The 19,139-nt window shown below is 34.1% G+C and overlaps 1 protein-coding gene across 2 annotated transcripts in view; it reads left to right on the top strand.

Moving 5' to 3' along the window:
- CSMD3 (CUB and Sushi multiple domains 3) overlaps positions 1 to 19,139 on the top strand; it is a 1,211,357-nt gene that overhangs the window by 1,072,085 nt on the left and 120,133 nt on the right. For both annotated transcript variants that reach the window (XM_003823338.5, XM_034966508.3), the window contains 3 exons: positions 9,829 to 9,947; positions 11,119 to 11,188; positions 16,189 to 16,305. In XM_003823338.5, the coding sequence (XP_003823386.3) occupies positions 9,829 to 9,947; positions 11,119 to 11,188; positions 16,189 to 16,305 (306 nt within the window). The remainder of the gene's footprint in view (positions 1 to 9,828; positions 9,948 to 11,118; positions 11,189 to 16,188; positions 16,306 to 19,139) is intronic.

Raw genomic sequence — 19,139 nt, 5'->3', positions numbered from 1 at the left:
AAGTAAATAAAGTATTAAGGATCAAGGTAAATGTTAATGTAGCCTGTGCTACATGTTCCCAAAGCATTGCTGCCCATCAGTGATCATAGTCAGAATTATTGCTTCCAAAAAAGTTTATCCACAAACATTCATGAAGTTACTTGTTACATGATTAGGTATTTGACAAAATATTTGTTTAGTAGATTAATCAATTGATTCTGAGGTACATTATGCCAGAAAAATATCTGCATGTTTACCAAAGCAGTTTTCTACAAGTCTTCAAACTATTAATAGTACACCAACTCATATTGGGTTCACCGTTTGATTACCACAAATGTCTACATTATTCTTGAACTCTTATCTTTATAATGATAGATGTGGAATGTCAAATGATAATTTTGGTATATCTTTTTAAAACCCTTAAAGGTAGTATCAACATAAACATAATAGTTGTCTTGTATCCACAATTTAGAGAAAAGATGAAAATCAAAGACATGCAACATATTTAGAATAAAAAGATCTTTACTATCACTAAATACCACCTTTAGTGCAAAGACACATGATTTAACATTTGTTTCTTTCTCACGTAAATGCAAAACCAATATTTTTGGTCTGCATTTTCAATAAATAGATACATAGGTTGTCATGTCAAATTTATGAATGAGATTTTCCTTTAACAAAACAATGTTACTGGGTGTCTTAGCAGTAATTAAACATTTTCCCCTCCATGTCTTCCTATCTCAATGCATTAATCACTCATTTGAAATCAATTTGGAATACTAGGACATATATATATATATGTATGTGTATATATATACATACACACTTTTATTTACACACACACACATTCAGAATTACCAACTATATATGATATGATTAACAACATTTCTGATACAGATTGATTGATTGCTTTGTGAACAGAATTGGAAATAATACGTTTTGGTTATAAATAAATATTAGTAATGTGAAGCAGTAAGGATTTAATATTTTCAGCCAGGGTAACTGCCTGCAATCATTTGACAGCAGACAGACATAACTGTATGCAATTTTTTGTATGGATTGGTCCCTGGATTCATTTCTGATTTTTCTTTTTTTTGGCTACAACAGCAGATTAATTGATCCAATCCCATTAAAAAATATTTAATCAGAGAGCAGCTTTGGTTGCCAACGGCACAATTTTACAAAATTTTTACTCATGAACCTTAAAATGACTCAATGTTTTGATATCTTTTGTTAAGCAGGAGACTAGCCTTGGTTAAGCAGAAGAGAAGCCTTTTCCACATTTCTACAAAAAATTCTCTTATTGATTCCTACAAATAACTTATTGATTTTGTCACTTATACAGAAGTGAAAAATAATTCCCAAAGATATTTTAGAGTTAATATTTAACCACTCGGAGATTTATTTGTGTAAATTTAAAAAATGGCTGCAAAATTCAAACTGTAGGACTTTCATGTATTTTTGTTTCATTTTCTTTACTGCACATGAAAAAGAAACTGCTGCAAATAAAGAATGAAGCCATCAGCATATGACTTATCTGATTATATCATTATTTTCTTCCCTAACACAAATCAGTTGCTAATTGATCTCTTCAAATGAACTTAGCTAGCCCAATTCAATATCATCTAGAAAAATTGAAGGGAATATGTTCCTGTACTTCTAAATTTTCTGCTAGTACTAATTCATCTAGGTTATAAGTTATTTTATTATATACAAAAATAATTTATGTTATTATAGAAAATCTGGAGATGCAGGAAAATACAAGGAATGACATACAAATCACCAGTAATCTTATAATCAAGAATTACAACCACCATTTGGCATATTTACATTTGATTATTTATCTCTGTGATTATATACATATAAGAATTTGTTTTAACTTACAAAATTGCTTCTACCTAGTTTATAGAGTTTTGTGTCATTTTTTAAAAAGTTAAAACACCTTCACAAACATTTTATTTTGTTTATGTATATTATGTAAAATCTTGTTTAAAAATGAGCATCTCAGTATTCAGCTACCTCACTAACATAGTTTTATTTATTCTCCTCTTGGAGAAGGAAACTACCGCTACTGGATTTTGATAGTTTTTTATATATATGACCCTGAATAGAGTATTTGATTAGAAAGGAAGAGAAATGAATGTGTACAAAATTTGGCCTTCTCAGTGAGAATGATTGCAAGAATGTCCTTACTGGTGAAGAGTAATAAATTTACTGTTCAGGACTCCCAAGAAACTAAAATTGTACCAAAGGAAGGTGAAATTGTATAGACAAAGCATACATGTTTATATCATAGTTCACTATTTTTGTATTCGGTAGTTTCTGATGAAGGCTCTATGAAATCAGATGAATTTGATGTGTGAGGCTTATCAACGGGTATTAAATAAGATTAATACACAGGGAAGGCAATTTCTATCTCCTCTTAGATTCCCAAATCTAGTTGGAGAAGAAAGTTGTAAACCCTTAAACATTTAAAATTAGGTCACAACTTAATAGTAACCAAGTTTTCCTAGGTCCATAAATTCAATACTACAAAAAGGAATAGAACATGATGCATGCTTGGAGACCTAACTAATTAAGGCACTGGGCATTGGGATTGCAATGTACAGACTCTCCTTATCTAATTCAAGACTGCCTCAAATGTATTCCCAAATGACCACTTTACTCCTGATCTTTACTGCCTGACTTTCTAATCTAATCATAACTCTATCAAGTCACTGCTTTTATGGCATTTTCTATTGTTAAATGTCATCCAGTTTGGCATGATTTAAGCTACTCTAACCATTGTGTTATTAGATAGCTTTCCTTTGCATAATTAGGCATTAATATTTATTAAGAAATAATCTAGATATAGGGATACACTCTCTTTCTTATATTATTCATTCATTCACACAAGTAATGTTTACTGAGTGCCTCCTCAAGACACTGTTCTCTAACGGCCCTTCTGGAGCTTTCATTCTCAGATGGGAGATAAATATTGAACAATTAATTGCACAATTATTTATATATTATCAGATTGTGTTAAGTATCCAAAAAGAATGTAGAGGGTGGTGCTACAAGAATATCTATCAGAGAGAAATAATCTGGCAGATGAATGAAGGAATACATATAAAGCATTATCATTCTTTAGGGTTTAGTTTTCAATGCTTTTTAAAAATGAAATCCGTATGTATACAGTATAATGCTGCTGGAGTGGTGACCTCTTTTTCTAACCCATTTAAATATGCATTAGATTAGCCTGAAAATATAATTACAACAAAATGAATAATAAACAATGGCTTTTAATGAAGATGAAAAGTTTTTAATAATAATAGTTGCATATTTGAAAAATGTTTTGGCAAAAAAGCAAACATTTTGTTAAGGCTTTCAATGAATCATTTTCAGAAAACCATTTACTTTTACTATGTTTTTAGTTTATTTTGAAAAATAAACTCTTTTTTAAAAAACATAATTTTAACTTTTATTTTAGATTTAGGGGATATGTGGGTATGTTTATTACATAGGTTTACTGCATGATGCTGAGGTTTGGGGTATGAATAATCTCATCACCTCGGTAGTCAGCATAGTAATTTTATTAGTCTGTTTTCATGCTTCTGATAAAGACATACCAGAGACTGGGCAATTTACAAAGTAAGAGGTTTAACTGGACTTACAGTTCCACAGGGCTGGTGAAGCCTCACAATCATGGCAGAAGGCAAAGTACAGCAAGTCACGTCTTACATAGATGATAGCAGGCAAAGAGAGGGAACTTGTGCAGGGGAATTCCTCTTTTAAAGACCGTCAGATCTTGTGAGACTTATTCACTATCACAAGAACAGCATGGGAAAGACTTGCTCCGTGATTCAATTACCTGCCACTGGGTTCCTCCCACAATACATGAGAATTCAAGATGAGATGTGGGTGGGGACACAGCCAAACCATATCATTCCACCCCCGGCCTCTCCCAAATCCCACATCTTCACATTTCAAAACCAGTCATGCCTTCCCAACAGTCCCCAAAAGTCTTAACTAATTTCAGCATTAACTCAGTAGTTCACAGTCCAAAGTCTAATTCAAGACAAGGCAAGTCCCTTCCATCTATGAGCCAGTAAAATCAAAAGCAGTTTACTTCCGAGATACAGTGGGGGTACAGGCATTGGGTAAATACAGCCATTCCAAATGGGAGAAATTGGCCAAAACAAAGGTGCTACAGGCCCCATGCAAGTTCAAAATCAAATGGGGCAGTCATATCTTAAAGCGCCAAAATAATCTCCTTTGACTCCATGTCTCACATCCAGGTCATCCTGATGTAAGAGGTAGGTTCCCATGGTCTTGGGCAGCTCCACCCCCGTAGCTCTGCAGGGTACAGCCTCACTCCTGTCTGCTAACATTGAGTGTCTGCAGCTTTTGTAGGTGCATGATTCAAGCTGTCAGTGGATCAACCATTCTGGGGTCTGGAGGATGGTGGCCTTCTTTTCATAGCTCCACTAGGCAGTGCCCCAGTAGGGACTCTGTGTAGGGGCTCTAACCCCACATTTCCCTTCCACACTACCCTATCAGATGTTCTCCATGAGAGCCCTGCCTCTGCAGCAAACTTCTACCTGGAAATCCAGGCATTTCTATACAACTTCTGAAATCTAGGCAGAGGTTCCCAAACCTCAATTCTTGACTTCTGTGTACTCTCAGGCTCAACACCACGTGGAAGCTGCCAAGGCTTGAGGCTGGATGAAGGTCATCAAGTCCCTAGGCTGCACACAGCATGGGGACCCTGGGCCTGGCCCATGAAACCACTTTTTCCTCCTAGGCCTCTAGGCCTGTGATGGGAGGGGCTGCCATGAAGACCTCTGACATGCCCTGGAGACATTTTCCCCATTGTCTTGGGGATTAACGTTCGACTCCTCATTGCTTATGCAAATTTATGCAGCTGGCTTGAATTTCTCCTCAGAAAATGGGATTTTCTTTTCTATCACATTGTCAGACTGCACATTTTTCAAACTTTTATACTCTGCTTCCCTTATAAAACTGAATGCTTTTAACAGCACCCAATTCATGTCTTGAATGCTTTGCCCCTTAGAAATGTCTTCCTCCAGATAACCTAAATCATCTCTCTCAAGTTCAAAGTTCCACAAATCTCTAGGTCAGGGGCAAAATGCTGCCAGTCTCTTTGCTAAAACATAACAAGAGTCACCTTTGCTTCAGTTCCCAACAAGTTCCTCATCTCTGTCTGAGACCACCTCAGACTGGAACTTACTCTTCATATCACTATCAGCATTTTTGTCAAAGCCATGCAACAAGTCTCTAGGAAGTTCCAAACTTTCCCATCTTTTCCTGTCTTCTTCTGAGCCCTCCAAACTGTTCCAACTTCTGTCAGTTATCCAGTTCCAAAGTGGCTGCCACATTTTTGAGTATCTTTTCAGTAACACCCCACTCTACTGGTACCAATTTACGATATTAGTCAATTTTCACACTGCTGATAAAGACATACCTGAGACTGGGCAATTTACAAAAGAAAGAGGTTTAATTGGACTTGCAGTTCCGCAGGGCTGGTGAAGCCTCATAATCATGGTGGAAGGCAAGGAAGAGCAAGTCCTGTCTTACATGGATGACAGCAGTCAAAGAGAGAGAGCTCGTGCAGGGGAACTCCTCTTTTTAAAACCATCAGTACTCATGAAACTTATTCACTGTCATGAGAACAGCATGGAAGAGACTTTCACCCATGATTCAATTACCTCCCACCAGGTCCCTCCCACAACACGTGGGAATTCAAGATGAGAATTCCCACGTATTGTGGGAGGAGACACATGGGAAGTGGAATATGGAGGGGACACAGCCAAACCGTATCAGTACTCATAGATTTTCAACCCTTGCCCTCCTCTCTCTTTCCCCTACCGAGTAACCCCCAGTGTCTGTTGTTTCAGTCTTCATCCACATGTCTACTCAATGTTTAGCTCCCACTTATAAGTGACAATATGTGGTATTTGGTTTTTTATGCCTGCATTACTTCTCCTCAGATAATGGCCTCCAGCTGTATCCACATTCCTGCAAAGGACATGATTTCACTGTATTTTTATGGCTGCGTATTATTTAATGGCTGCATATTATTTAATGATGGGCACCTAGGTTGATTTCATGTCTTTGCTACTGTGAATAGTGCTGTGATAAACATACGAGTGCATGTGTCTTTTGGTAGAATGATTTTTTTTTTCCTTTGATTCTACACCCAGTAATGAGATTGCTGGGTTAAATGGTAGTTCTAAGTTCCTTGAGAAATCTCCAAACTGTTTTCCACAGTGGCTGAACTAATTTACATTCCCACCAACAGTGTAAAAGCATTCCTTTTTCTCTGCAGCCTTGCCACCATCTGTTTTTCTCTGACTTTTACATCATAGCCATTGTGACTAGTGTGTGACGGTATCTTACTGTGGTTTTGATTTGCATTTCTTTGGTGATTACTGATATTGAGCATTTGTTCATGTTTGTTGGTCATTCATGTGTCTTTTGAGAAGTGTCTATTCGTGACTTTTGCCCACTTTTTATTTTTTTATTTTTTATTTTTTATTTTTTGAGATGGAGTCTCGCTCTGTTGCCCAGGCTGGAGAGCAGTGGCGCAATCTCTGCTCACTGCAAGCTCCGCCTCCTGGGTTCATGCCGTTCTCCTGCCTCAGCCTCCCGAGTAGCTGGGACTACAGGCACCTGCCACCACGCCTGGCTAATTTTTTATATTTTTAGTAGAGACGGGGTTTCACCGTGTTAGCCAGGATGGTCTCAATCTCCTAACCTCGTGATGCACCTGCCTCAGACTTCCAAAGTTCTGGGATTACAGGCATGAGCCACCATGCACGGCCTTGCCCACTTTTTAATGGGGAATTTGTGTTTTGCTTGTTGACTTAAGTTCCTTATACATTCTGGATATTAGAGCTTTGTCAGATGCATAGCTTATGAACATTTTCTCCCATTATGAACATTTTCTCCCATTCTGTAGGTTGTTTGCTACTCCTTTAACAGTTTCTTTTGCTGTGCAGAAACTCTGTAGTTTAATTAGGTCTTACTTGTCAATTTTTGTTTTTGTTGCAATTGCTTTTGAGGATGTTGTCATAAATTCATTGCCAAGGCCAATGTCCAGAGTGGCATTTGCTAGATATTCTTCTAGGATTCCTGCAATTTGATGTCTTACATTTAAATATCTAATCCATCAAGAGTTAGTTTTTGTAAATGTGAGAGATAGGTGTCTATTTTCATTCTTCTGCATATGGCTAGCCAGTTATCCTAGCACCATTTATTAAATAGAGTTCTTTCCCCATGGCTTGTTTCTGTCAACTTTGATGAAAATCAAGTAGTTGTGGATGTGTGGATTTATTTCTTAGTTCTCTATTCCACTCCATCCATCGTTGTGTCTGTTTCTGTACCAGTACCATGCTGTTTTGGTTACCCTAGCCTTGTAGTATAGTTTGAAGTAGGCTATGTGATGACTGTAGCTTTGTTCTTTTTTTGGTTTAGGATTACTTTGGCTATTTGGGCTTTATTTCAGTTCCATATGAATTTTAGCATAGTTTTTTTCCTAGTTCTGTGAAAAATGACATTGGTAGTTTGATGGAAATAGCATTGAATCTGTAGATTGGTTTGGGAAATACGGTCATTTTAACAATATTGATTCTTCCAATTCATGAGCATGGAATGTTTTCCCATTGTTTTTGTCATCTATGATTTCTTTCAGAAGGGTTTTGTAGTTCTCCATGTAAAGATCTTTTACCTCCTTAATAAGATGTATTACTACGTATTTTATTTGTTTTGCAGCTATTGTAAATGGGGTTGCATTCTTAATTTGACTGTCGGCCTGGATGTTGTTGGTGTATATAAATGCTACTAATTTTTGTACATTGATTAAATATCCTGACACTTTATTGAAGTTGTTTATCAGTTCTATGAGCCTTTTGGCAGATTCTTTATGATTCTTCCAAGTATGAAATCATGTTGTCAGTGAAGAGAGATAATTTGACTTATTTTTTTTTCCTTTTTGGATACCTTTTATTTATTTCTCTTGCCTGATTGCTCTGGCTAGGACTTCCAGAAATATGTTGAGTACAAGTGGTGAGAGTGAACATCCTTTTCTTGTTCCTCTTCTCAACATGAATTATCCCAGCTTTTGCCCACTCAGTATTATATTGTCTGTGGGTTTGTCATATATGGATCTTATTATTTTGAAATGTGTTCCTTTAATGCATAGTTTCTTTAGGGTTTTTATCATTAAGCGATGTTGGATTTTATTGAAAGCTTTTTCTGCATCTATTGAAATGATCATATGGCTTTTATTTTTAATTCTATTTACATGGAGAATCACATGTATTAATTTGCATATGTTGAAACAACCTTGCATCCCAGGAAGAATCCTGTTTGATCATGGTGAATTAACTTTTTGATATGCTACTGGAGTTGGTTTGATAGTATTTTGCTGAGGATTTTAGGAACTGTGTTCATCAGAAATATTGTCCTGTATTTTTCTTTTTTTGTTGTGTCTTTGCCGTGTTTTGGTATTAGGTTAATGGTGGCCTTTGTAGAATGAGTTAGGAAAGTCCCTTCTCATTGAATTTTTGTAAGTTTTGGTAAATTGGTATCAGCTTTGTATGTTTTGTAGAATTCAGCCATAAATCCATCTGGTCTGGGGCTTTGTTTTTATTCTTGGTAGGTTTTTTTCTTACTGATTTTATTTTAGAACTCAGTGGTCTGTTCAGGGTTTCAGTTTCTCACTGATTCTATCTGGGGAGGTTGTGTGTTTGCAAGGATTTATTCATTGACTCTAGATAAAAAATTCTATCTTGGGAGGTTGCATGTTTCCAGGAACTTTTTCCTTTGCTCTAGATAAAAAATAAGTTCTTACCTAATAAAAATAATGAAAGTGTTTTGAATTACATTGTTATCTCCTTATCAGAAAAATACTGAATTCAAGTAGCACATAATACTTTTCAGGTCTCAGTGAGACAGCAGTTTTTCTCCTTTCTTTCCTTTTTTTTTTTTTTTGAGATGAAGTCTCGCTCTGTCACCCAGGCTGGATTGCAATGGCAAGATCTCAGGTCACTGCAACCTCCACCTCCTGGGTTCAAGCAATTCTCCTGCCTTAGCCTCCCAAGTAGCTGGGATTACAGCACCTGCCACCACACCTGGATAATTTTTGTATTTTTAGTAGAGACGGGGTTTGACCATGGTGGCCAGGCTGGTCTCAAACTCCTGACCACAGGTGATCCACCCACCTCAGCCACCCAAAGTGCTGGGATTACAGGCGTGAACCACCGCACTTGCTCTCTCCTTTTTGATTATAGTATCTTCAGAGAAAGAAAAGTTCTACTTACAACTATATTTTAAAAATTTTACATATAATAAGAAGTACATCAAAATGTACCTCATAAATTTAAAAGCCGATTCAGAGTAAAAGAAGAAAGAGTTAAGCAAGAAAGACAAAATAGTAAATAATTTTTAAGTTTTTGCTAAGAATGTTTTTAAAGTATTATTTAATTCTATTATCATAATAAATTATTTTTAATTTTCATGTAGGAATTTTCTTTTCAGAAATTTTTACTTTTGTTTCACAGTAGAAAACAATTAAGCCTGGAATTAAAACACAATTTAGGTATATTCACACAGCTAGCTTAATGACTGGTGCCATAAAAATTAAAATTGTATAGCTTTATAATGATGTTCAAATGTGCATTATTCTTAACATCTACAGTTAAATCTTGTTCACAGAACGTTCTCAACATCTCAATGTAGTATCTAGTTTGATGAGACACTGATATTCAATTTTAGCAACTTAATATGCATAAATTAAGCATTTATCACTTGAAAGTTACTTAAATTGTTATCATTAAATATTCTTAGCAATTGGTTTGGATTCCTGTCCTGAACCACAAACTCCTAGCAGTGGAATTAAAATTGGAGACAGATATATGGTTGGAGATGTAGTATCCTTTCAGTGTGATCAAGGATATTCTCTTCAGGTAAGTCTATTTTAAAGTTGTGGTTTTGATTTTCGTGGCCCTTTCAGAATATTTTACAAATCAATGATTGATAAGCCATGGGTTTTACAACATTGATCCTGGTTTGTGTCTGAAGTCAAAAGGGTGCTCAATTTGATAATAAAATATGCACATGAGAAATATTGCTGGAATTGACTAAATTTGTTTTGTTTGGAAGTAAACAAAACTGATTTTGAGTCAAAATTAGGAAAGTTAGGAAAGTCCTTTCTCCTTGATTTTAATTAATTAGATTAAAGTCTTTTAAAGTAAAAATTAATCTTTACTTTTGTCTCTTTTCACATAGGATTGTGACAACTGAATTCCTGGATTTTTAGAATTTGAAAATAAAGGGAAATGCCATTTAAAGCACTGAATGAAACTTCCATAACAATACATTTCCCAAATTAGTGAAAATTTACTACAAGTATATTTTGCTAAGGAACTGGATTTGCAATGTATATTCTGATTTTATGTATTTATATTGATCTTTTTTGATTTTTTTTGTCGAGGGTCCCAGGTTTATAATAACATAAAAATTTCCTTAAAGAATAAACTCATTAAGATAAAAAGCTAAGGAAAATACTGTTTCACATATTAGATAAATAAATTCTTCAGAGAAAGCAAAATTAAAAATTAATAATTTATAGTCTTTAAAGTTGTATCACAAAATTATAAATCTCAGAAGTACAAACAGATCTTTCAGGACTTTATATTTCAATATAAAAGTTAATATACTTTGACTTGTTTTAATATTTTTGTGAAACAATTTTAAAATTATTCTTTAACCTATTTCACCTTGTGTGTTATAGCAATTTATTATAAACCACCATGTATACTGCCCTTTCACTTATATAATCACTGCAATATCTTAGTAAAACATATTGTTATAGGAAAATATTAAAACCACAATTCTAATATGATATGAAGTATTATTTTTTCTACCACTATCATGTAGCTATTTCTTACATTTTATCATAGGTGTGTATAATCACCTTTCTTACTTTAATCATGCTAAGATTTTCATATAAGTAAATATGTGTATAAAAATAAAGCCATGTATTTAAGCTTGTTTTTATAATAATAATTGACTATGCTACAATAAATTTAAACTTTTTATGTATGTGTACTGAACCACATCATTTTGTTTATGTAGGGTCACTCTCACATTACATGTATGCCAGGACCTGTAAGAAGATGGAATTATCCAATCCCAATTTGTTTAGGTAAGTTAAAAGACTATAAAGTATTTACCCTAGAACTTAAAGTATAAAAAAAAAAGACTATAAAGTATTTGTAAGCTTCATCAGATTTTAAAGTTTCATTCTGTATATCATGATTTTCAAACATATAGTTTGCCATTTACCAGATCTTATGGAAATGACTTTTTGAGGGAAATATTTCACATCTTCTTTTTTTTAATTTAAAATTTTTATTTTTATTTATCCTCAACTTCAGTATCAGTGGATGACTTAAGCTGTAGAAATTAAGAAAAGACTTAAAAAAATTCTTAGAGAGTTTTCTCAGTATATCTATTGAACAGAAAAATAAGTAAATATTCTATTGCTTACTATTGACCTGGAATAGATAAAGAATCTAAAGTGTCTAACAAAAGGAGTATGACACCTCATGAGATGTCTTTAGTGGTGTCAGGCAGTCAAGATATGGAATATATTAAAAGGAAACTTGGGTACTTTGAAAGTACAGGTGCACATTTTTGCTTTAACTCAATGCTGCTTCCAAATTACTTCTATTCATGCTTTTTTTTCTCTTCCTCATTTTTTTTTGTATTTGTGTGCAACTATTTATTAGCGTGCAACTAATTATTATTATTTATTTTGTATTAGTGTGCAACTATTTACTGGGCTGTAAAGAGTATGAGAAAGTAATGTGAGGTATGATCCCTACCTTTAAAACATTCAATTACTATTTGGAGTACTAGAAATAAAATAAATGAATTTGTTATCAAATAATTTAGTGTTAAATTTTATGACTAACTACATGATGGAATTTCAGAAAAGTGAGACTGGGGTTGACTAAAGTATTGGCAAACATATTCAGCCTGCAAAGTTTTCACAGAGTTTTGGATAATAAGTCTAATTAAGACACATGGAGGAAGAAGATAGCTCTTTCTGAGTTGGAGAAAGAGCCCAAGTCAAAAAAAAAAAAAAAAAAAAGTCCATGACTTGTGTGACTTAACTCTGCACAATGACCGTACCTGTATTACATTCCTCTGCTTGGGTTGCCATAGCAGAACACTCCAGATTGGGTAGTTTAAACAACAGAAATTTATTTTCTCACAGTTCTGGAAGCCTTGAAGTTACAAAACAAGGTGCTAGCAGATTGGTATCTTCTAAGGGCCTCTCTTGTTGGCTTGTAGATGGTATCTCTTGCATGATCTTTGGTTTGTGCACCCACGCTCCTGGTGTCTCTTCCTCTTCTTAAAGGACACCAGTCCTATTGGATTAAGACCCTCCCCTTATGACCTCATTTAACCTTAAGTACCTTCATTAAGGCCCTGTCTCCAAATACAGTCACATTAGGGGTTAGGACTTCAAAATGTAAATTTTGGGGGGACATAATTAAGTCCACAACATCTGCGTAAAATGCACACAATTCTTTTTGAAGAGTACTGAAAAATGTTTAAGAGTGATGATGTGTTTAATTGGCAAAGTACATTGAAAACACTCAGACTTTAAATTGGATGATTTTTTTAAGGGAAGTTTTTAAGGTACTATGATTAATTTTTAAATGCATATTATACCAATTTTAAAATTACCTCATATATATACATGTAATGCAGTTCTGAACACTTACATATATACAGATAATGGTGATTGTAAATATATTGTGTGGGGTGTGTGTGTTTATGTGTATATCCAATTGAGTATAAAAGTTGAGAATATAAAAGAGCACAAAGAGTAAAATAAATATGTTTTTTTCTGCTAATATGAAAGCACAGAGTTTAGATCTTTCATCCATTACCATATTGCTAGTGCCTGAAAAGTTTCTCATCTTAAATAGGCATCCAATATATACTGTTTAGTGAACAAATTAATGTAAAGGCTTGGGATACTATATATATATAGTAATGTTTTTCTTTTTGATGTTAACGTGTAAGAATTTCTCATACCATATTGTTTTCAAAATTTGAAATGTCAAAAACTACAATTGAAACAAACAAAATTTGAATTTTGATTCTGGACACATAGCATTGTCTAATTTGTGCAATTACTTCTTTTTCATTAAAAGTTTATTTCTCATCTTTTGATATTATAAATTACATATTTATTTTTTCACATTATGTACTTCATAATTTTATATTTATTATGAACACATCTCATATCATAATTAGAAAACAGCTCTAATAGCTTGTTTATAATTTTTCTTAAATAGATTAATTATGTCACTGAATAGAACTGCTTAAAACCTTTCATAAATATTATCAAATTGCTCCAGAAGGTTGTACCAATTTAAATACCACTCTATTATTACAGGACAGTTCCCATCTTGCTATATTGCTTACATCAATTATTATTCTTAAAAAATTATCAATTTTCTCAGCACCATAAGACAGGGCAAAAGAGAAATAAAATGTAATAAAACAATTTTTTTAAAAATTACCACTTTTTTAGTAGATAAAGTATCATTTTGATTAAGTTTACATTTATATTATAAACTAAATTAGAAAAATTGTTTTATTATATAATTTTGTATTTTTAGTAAAGTTGGGGTTTCACCATGTTGGTCATGCTGGTCTCGAACTCCTGACCTCAGGTGATCTGCCTGCCTCGGTATACCAATGTGCTGAGATTACAGGCATGAACCACCGCACCTGGCCCATTTTGAATTCCTTTTTACTCTTTCTTTTTTTGTATTTTATAAATTTTGAACAATAAGCTGGTACTACATGTGACAGAGTATTAAAATATTGGCAGTGATACAATAGCAATATTGTAAGGAGAAGCTAGAAGCAAGAGGCTGATTCAGCGAATGTCTTAAAACACTAGTCATCAGATAACAAGGCTACAGCCTCGTGAACTGGAAAATAAGCAATCTGCCAGATATTTTGATGGAAAGAAGGAAAATTTATGTGAGATTTTAGATATTAGAGACAACTAAGATGAAAAAACAGAAGTTGATTTTATTTTGGAAGACTAGGGTATGGTTGTCCCTAACAAAAAGAATGTAATGGGACACAAAAGAGTCTACATGAAGCTGCTGATGACACACACAAAATTGATATTCAAGGCATAGGAGTGTTGAGATTGCAGAGATACTGAGGAAATAGACATGAACAAATTGCTGAAGGCAGATGCATTCTTTGGTATCCTTCTTCATATGTCTCTAATGATTTGTCATTGTTTTTCTTCTGTTGTTGTTATCTCTTTACTCTATTCTGTTTTCTTTTTCTCTTTTGGTGTTGGTATTTTTCACCCTGAAAGGAGGGGCCATCAATGCAGAGGACAGGAATTCCAGTTCATATCTAAAGAGAAAGTAACAGAATTAGAAGGACAATCAGCAGCTCAAAGACTTGAAATTGTGAAGGCAAGAAAATAAAAGACAGTCCTTGCCTTTTACTCAAATTTCAGAATAAAGCAAAACAAACCTACAAATGTATTGCCATAAACTTTAAAAATATTTTAATTGAGCAAACTATTGTTTTTACAACTCATTAATTATCAGATTTTGTGATGAATATGTGTGAACAATTGAATTTAGGAAAATGAATTGGTAAATACTAACTTCATTGAAAATTGATTTGGTTTAAGGGTGAATTAACTGAGATTTCAGAGGCATAAAAAAGCATATGGGCATATCTTTAGAGCTTGATTATAATCACAAGTTTGATGAAAGGTTTATGTGCAGGTTGACTCCAAGATTATATAAAATCAGCTTGACACATAATTTATTTAGTTCACATAGCAAAAGATAGCTGTCAAACTTATTGAATATTGTATAAAACATTGTTAAAATTCCTACTGAATTTGCCTTTAAAATACATAACCTGAGATTTGAGTATCTGTCTGTTGCTACTCTTGGCACGAAATAAATGGATGCGATTGCAAATAAGTATTCTGTATAGGTAACTTTTGAACTTCATTTGTAGTCATGAAATTTGTTTCTTCATCTAACAATAAAATGATAAAAATGTGCTTTAGACGGTCAAGAATAGGTCTCTAAAATGCAATTGCCTTTCATATATGCTCAAGGGTTCTATCTAATTATATTTAAAAACTTGAGTAAATTTCTGGTCTTAGAGCTTTTGCTTACCTTATTGATAGTAAACCGTATAATAGGGATTCCAAAACAAGCACGTTTACGAACTCCCTACATTCTCAAATTTGTGTGCATCTTTTTACTTATTTTTACTTCTCTATTTTTTGTCTTGATTCTTTTAGGATAAAATAAGGCCATATCTAATGTGTAATATGTGAACTTCTCACATATGAATGGAAACCAATATTTTGCTTACAAATCTTTATTGAGCCTTCTCACAAAAAGAGGAAAAGGATAGGAGGCCTGGGCGGGCGGATCACGAGGTCAGGAGATCAAGACCATCCTGGCTAACACAATGAACACCCCCGTCTCTACTAAAAATACAAAAAATTAGCCGGGCGTGGTGGCAGGCGCCTGTAGTCCCAGCTACTCGGGTGGCTGAGGCAGGAGAGTGGCGGAACCCGGGAGGCGGAGCTTGCAGTGAGCAGAGATTGCGCCACTGCACTCCAGCCTGGGTGGCAGAGAGACTCCATCTCAAAAAAAAAAAAAAAGGGAAAAGGAGGGAAGGCTGTGAAAATGATTTCCTCTTGAATACAGTACTTAGAGCTGAAGTGGTTGGCTTGATTTTACTCTAAATTATATCGTCTTTGGGATGATTCAAAACATTTCTAGGACTACTTGAGGAAGAGAAATAAAGTGCCCGCTGTGGCAAAGCACATGTCTTTGTTCGTTTGTATTTACTGCACATGATCTGTTACTTTTATGCAATAATTGATTTACTTTCCACTTATTTCTGAGGAAGGATGTTGTCTTTTTATGCTGTTTTAGAAAATCTGTTGTTGATTATATTTAATTCCTAGTGTATAGTGAGTGAACATTGACAATATTCAAATTTATATCAGTTTTAACTCAGAGCCTTGAAAACGTGAAATGATTTTAATATGTTTTTTAATACAGTAAATTATTCCTCTACTCTGGTTTACTTTGGATTTCTGTTATTTTGCAGCTCAGTGTGGTGGTGCTATGTCAGACTTCAGTGGTGTGATCCTCAGTCCTGGGTTTCCTGGAAACTATCCCAGCAGTTTAGATTGCACATGGACAATAAATCTACCCATAGGTTTTGGTATGTGTATTAAAAACACGTGAAAGAGCTTTCAATATTTATTAATGTAGCCTTAAAATAAATTTCAATGTCGAATAAGAATTTATAAAATCTTCACAAATTGCAGTTTAGTTTAGGAATACATACAACTATGTAAATTGAAGAGTGAAATTTAAATAATTGTTGCTTAAGTGAAATACATTTCACTTGGAGTACTTGGATAATTGAAGGTATATGGGCATTTTCTTTTTTTTACTCTAATTTATTATTTTTTAATTGACAAATAAAAATTGTACATATTTATCATGTACAACATGATGTTTTGAAATATGTATACATTTTGGAAGAACTAAATAAAGTTAATTAATATATTACCTCTAATATTTTTTATGGTGAGAACACTTAAAACCCTCTTAGCAATTTTCAAGAGTGCAATATGTTGTTAATAACTATAGTTACCATGTTGTACAATGAATTTACTTCTTTTGTGTAACTCAAATTTTGTGCCCTTTAACCAACATTTTCTTAATCCTTCTCTCTTACACCCTGGTAACTACCCTTCTACTTTCTACTCCTGAGTTCAGTTTTTTCAGATTCCACATGTGAGATCATGTGATACGTCTTTCTGTGCCTGACTTAATTGCACTTAACATAATGCCCTCCAGGTTCATCCATATTGTTGTATATGACAGAATTCCCTTGTTTTTTTTATGGCTGAATAGTGTTTCATTGCGTATATATACTATATTTTCTTTATCCATTCATCAGATGATGGACACTTAGGTTGATTCCATATCTTGTCCATTGTGAGTAATGCTGCAGAAATACAAGATTGAAGATATCTCTTCAAGATTCTGACTTCAATTCTTTTGCACATATACCCAGTGGTAGGATTGTTGGCACATGTGGTAGTTCTATTTTAAATTTTTTTGTGGAACCTCCATATTGTTTCCTGTAATGTCTGTACTAATATTTATTCCCACCAACAGTGTGCAAGGTCATTTTATAATTATATATAGAGATGTATAGACTGATATAGCTAGACAGACTTATACTATTTTTCAGTCGCTATGTATGGATATACCCTGAATTAGATATGTATAATAATGATAAATTCAACCTAAATTTTATGTGCATTGTTTTTGTAACTCTTTTCTTATTGCTGTAATCAAGTAGTACAGTTATTATTTTCTAGTAATCTATTGAATTCATCCCATTTTCTTTGCAAGTAAATCAGATTTTATTTTTTAAAAGTAGTATGAATTTTAAAATATTAGGTTTAAATACAAATCACTATAATACCTTCCCAATTGTAATGTAATAATTCCCAATATTTTTGATACATTACATAATATATCATATTTAATAAATTCTCCTTACCCTTACATCACTAATATACTCGCTTACAGCTTTTGCAGATCCTATGAGTTTATAAATGCACTAAAAGAAGTGCTTGATTGAGGGTACACATGTTCATTAAATCACAGAAGACTAGGATGAATAGATACTCATTGAAGCACAAACCAGGTAGTTTTAGAGTTATTAGGAAATTCTGTACTATGTCACTTATTGAGGACTGAACTTGGGTATCTCACTACCCAGTAAGCATCTACAACCTCAGAGTATAAATGCATATTTAAATGTTTTACATAAATTAACAGATAACTCATAGTTTTGACAAATATTTACTGAGTGTATATTATACTCCAGATACTGCTAAGTGCTGGAGATAAAATGTATGGCAATGCAGACTTTGCATTTTTCTTTAAATAAGTTACAGTCATAATGAGGAGACGGTAAAATGTATTATTATGATACAGTGTAACTAGAGAGCACAGGATTGTACTTAGAATGGACATCAGCCTAGTATAGGAAATGCAGTAAAGTCTTGACAGAGGGAGTGATGCTTAAACTTTAGCTTTAAAGATAAGTAACCAGGCCAGGCATGGTGTCTCACACCTGTAATCCCAGCACTTTGGGAGGCTGATGCGGGCAGATCACAAGGTCAGGAGATTGAGACCATCCTGGCTAACATGGTGAAACCTCATCTCTATTAAAAATACAAAAAATTAGCCAGGCATGGTGGCACGCACCTGTAGTCGCAGCTACTCTGGAGGCTGAGGCAGCAGAATTGCTTGAACCCAGGAGGCGGAGGTTGCAGTGAGCGGAGATCTTGCCACTGCACTCCAGCCTGGGCAACAGAGCAAGACTCTTATCTCAAAAAATAAATAAATAATAAATAAATAAATAAATAAATAATCAACCAGCCTGGGCAACATAGTGAGGCTCTGTCTGTACTATAAATAAAAAAAAATTAGCCACACATGGTGGAGCCCACCTGTATGTCCCACCTAATCAGAAGGCTGAGGCAGAAGGACTGCATGAGTACCGGAGTTTGAGTTTACAGTGAGCTGTGATCATGCCACTGAGCAGCTGGGCCACCCTGTCTTTAAAAAATAAATAAATGATTAAATGAAATGAAAAAACAAAAAGTTAAGTAAAAGTCAGTCCAGCAAAGAATGTCAGTCTGCTGCAGGACGTGTGAAAGAAATTCTAGGTAAACAAGGTAAGAAGTAGAAAAATGCAGGTGAGAAAGCTAAAAAAAATTAAACATGCCTGAACACTGTGTGACTGGCCTGAGGTTTTGGGAAAGCAGAACGTTATTGAGAGAAGGTTGCTGGGGACTTTCTATTTAGAAATCCTATTTAGGATCATTTTGGCTAAAATGTGGAAACTCTGAATTCGAAGTTGTAGTGAACTTCTATGTCCATTGATAGAATACTGATGTAAATGAACAACAGATTTGAACCAGCATGGCTCTTCCACGTCTTTCACTAGCCACTGTAGCTTATGTA

The sequence above is a fragment of the Pan paniscus genome, chromosome 7 (genome assembly GCF_029289425.2).
Source record: "Pan paniscus chromosome 7, NHGRI_mPanPan1-v2.0_pri, whole genome shotgun sequence".
Taxonomy (NCBI): Eukaryota; Metazoa; Chordata; class Mammalia; order Primates; family Hominidae; genus Pan; species Pan paniscus.
This window is presented reverse-complemented; position numbering and strand designations above follow the sequence as displayed.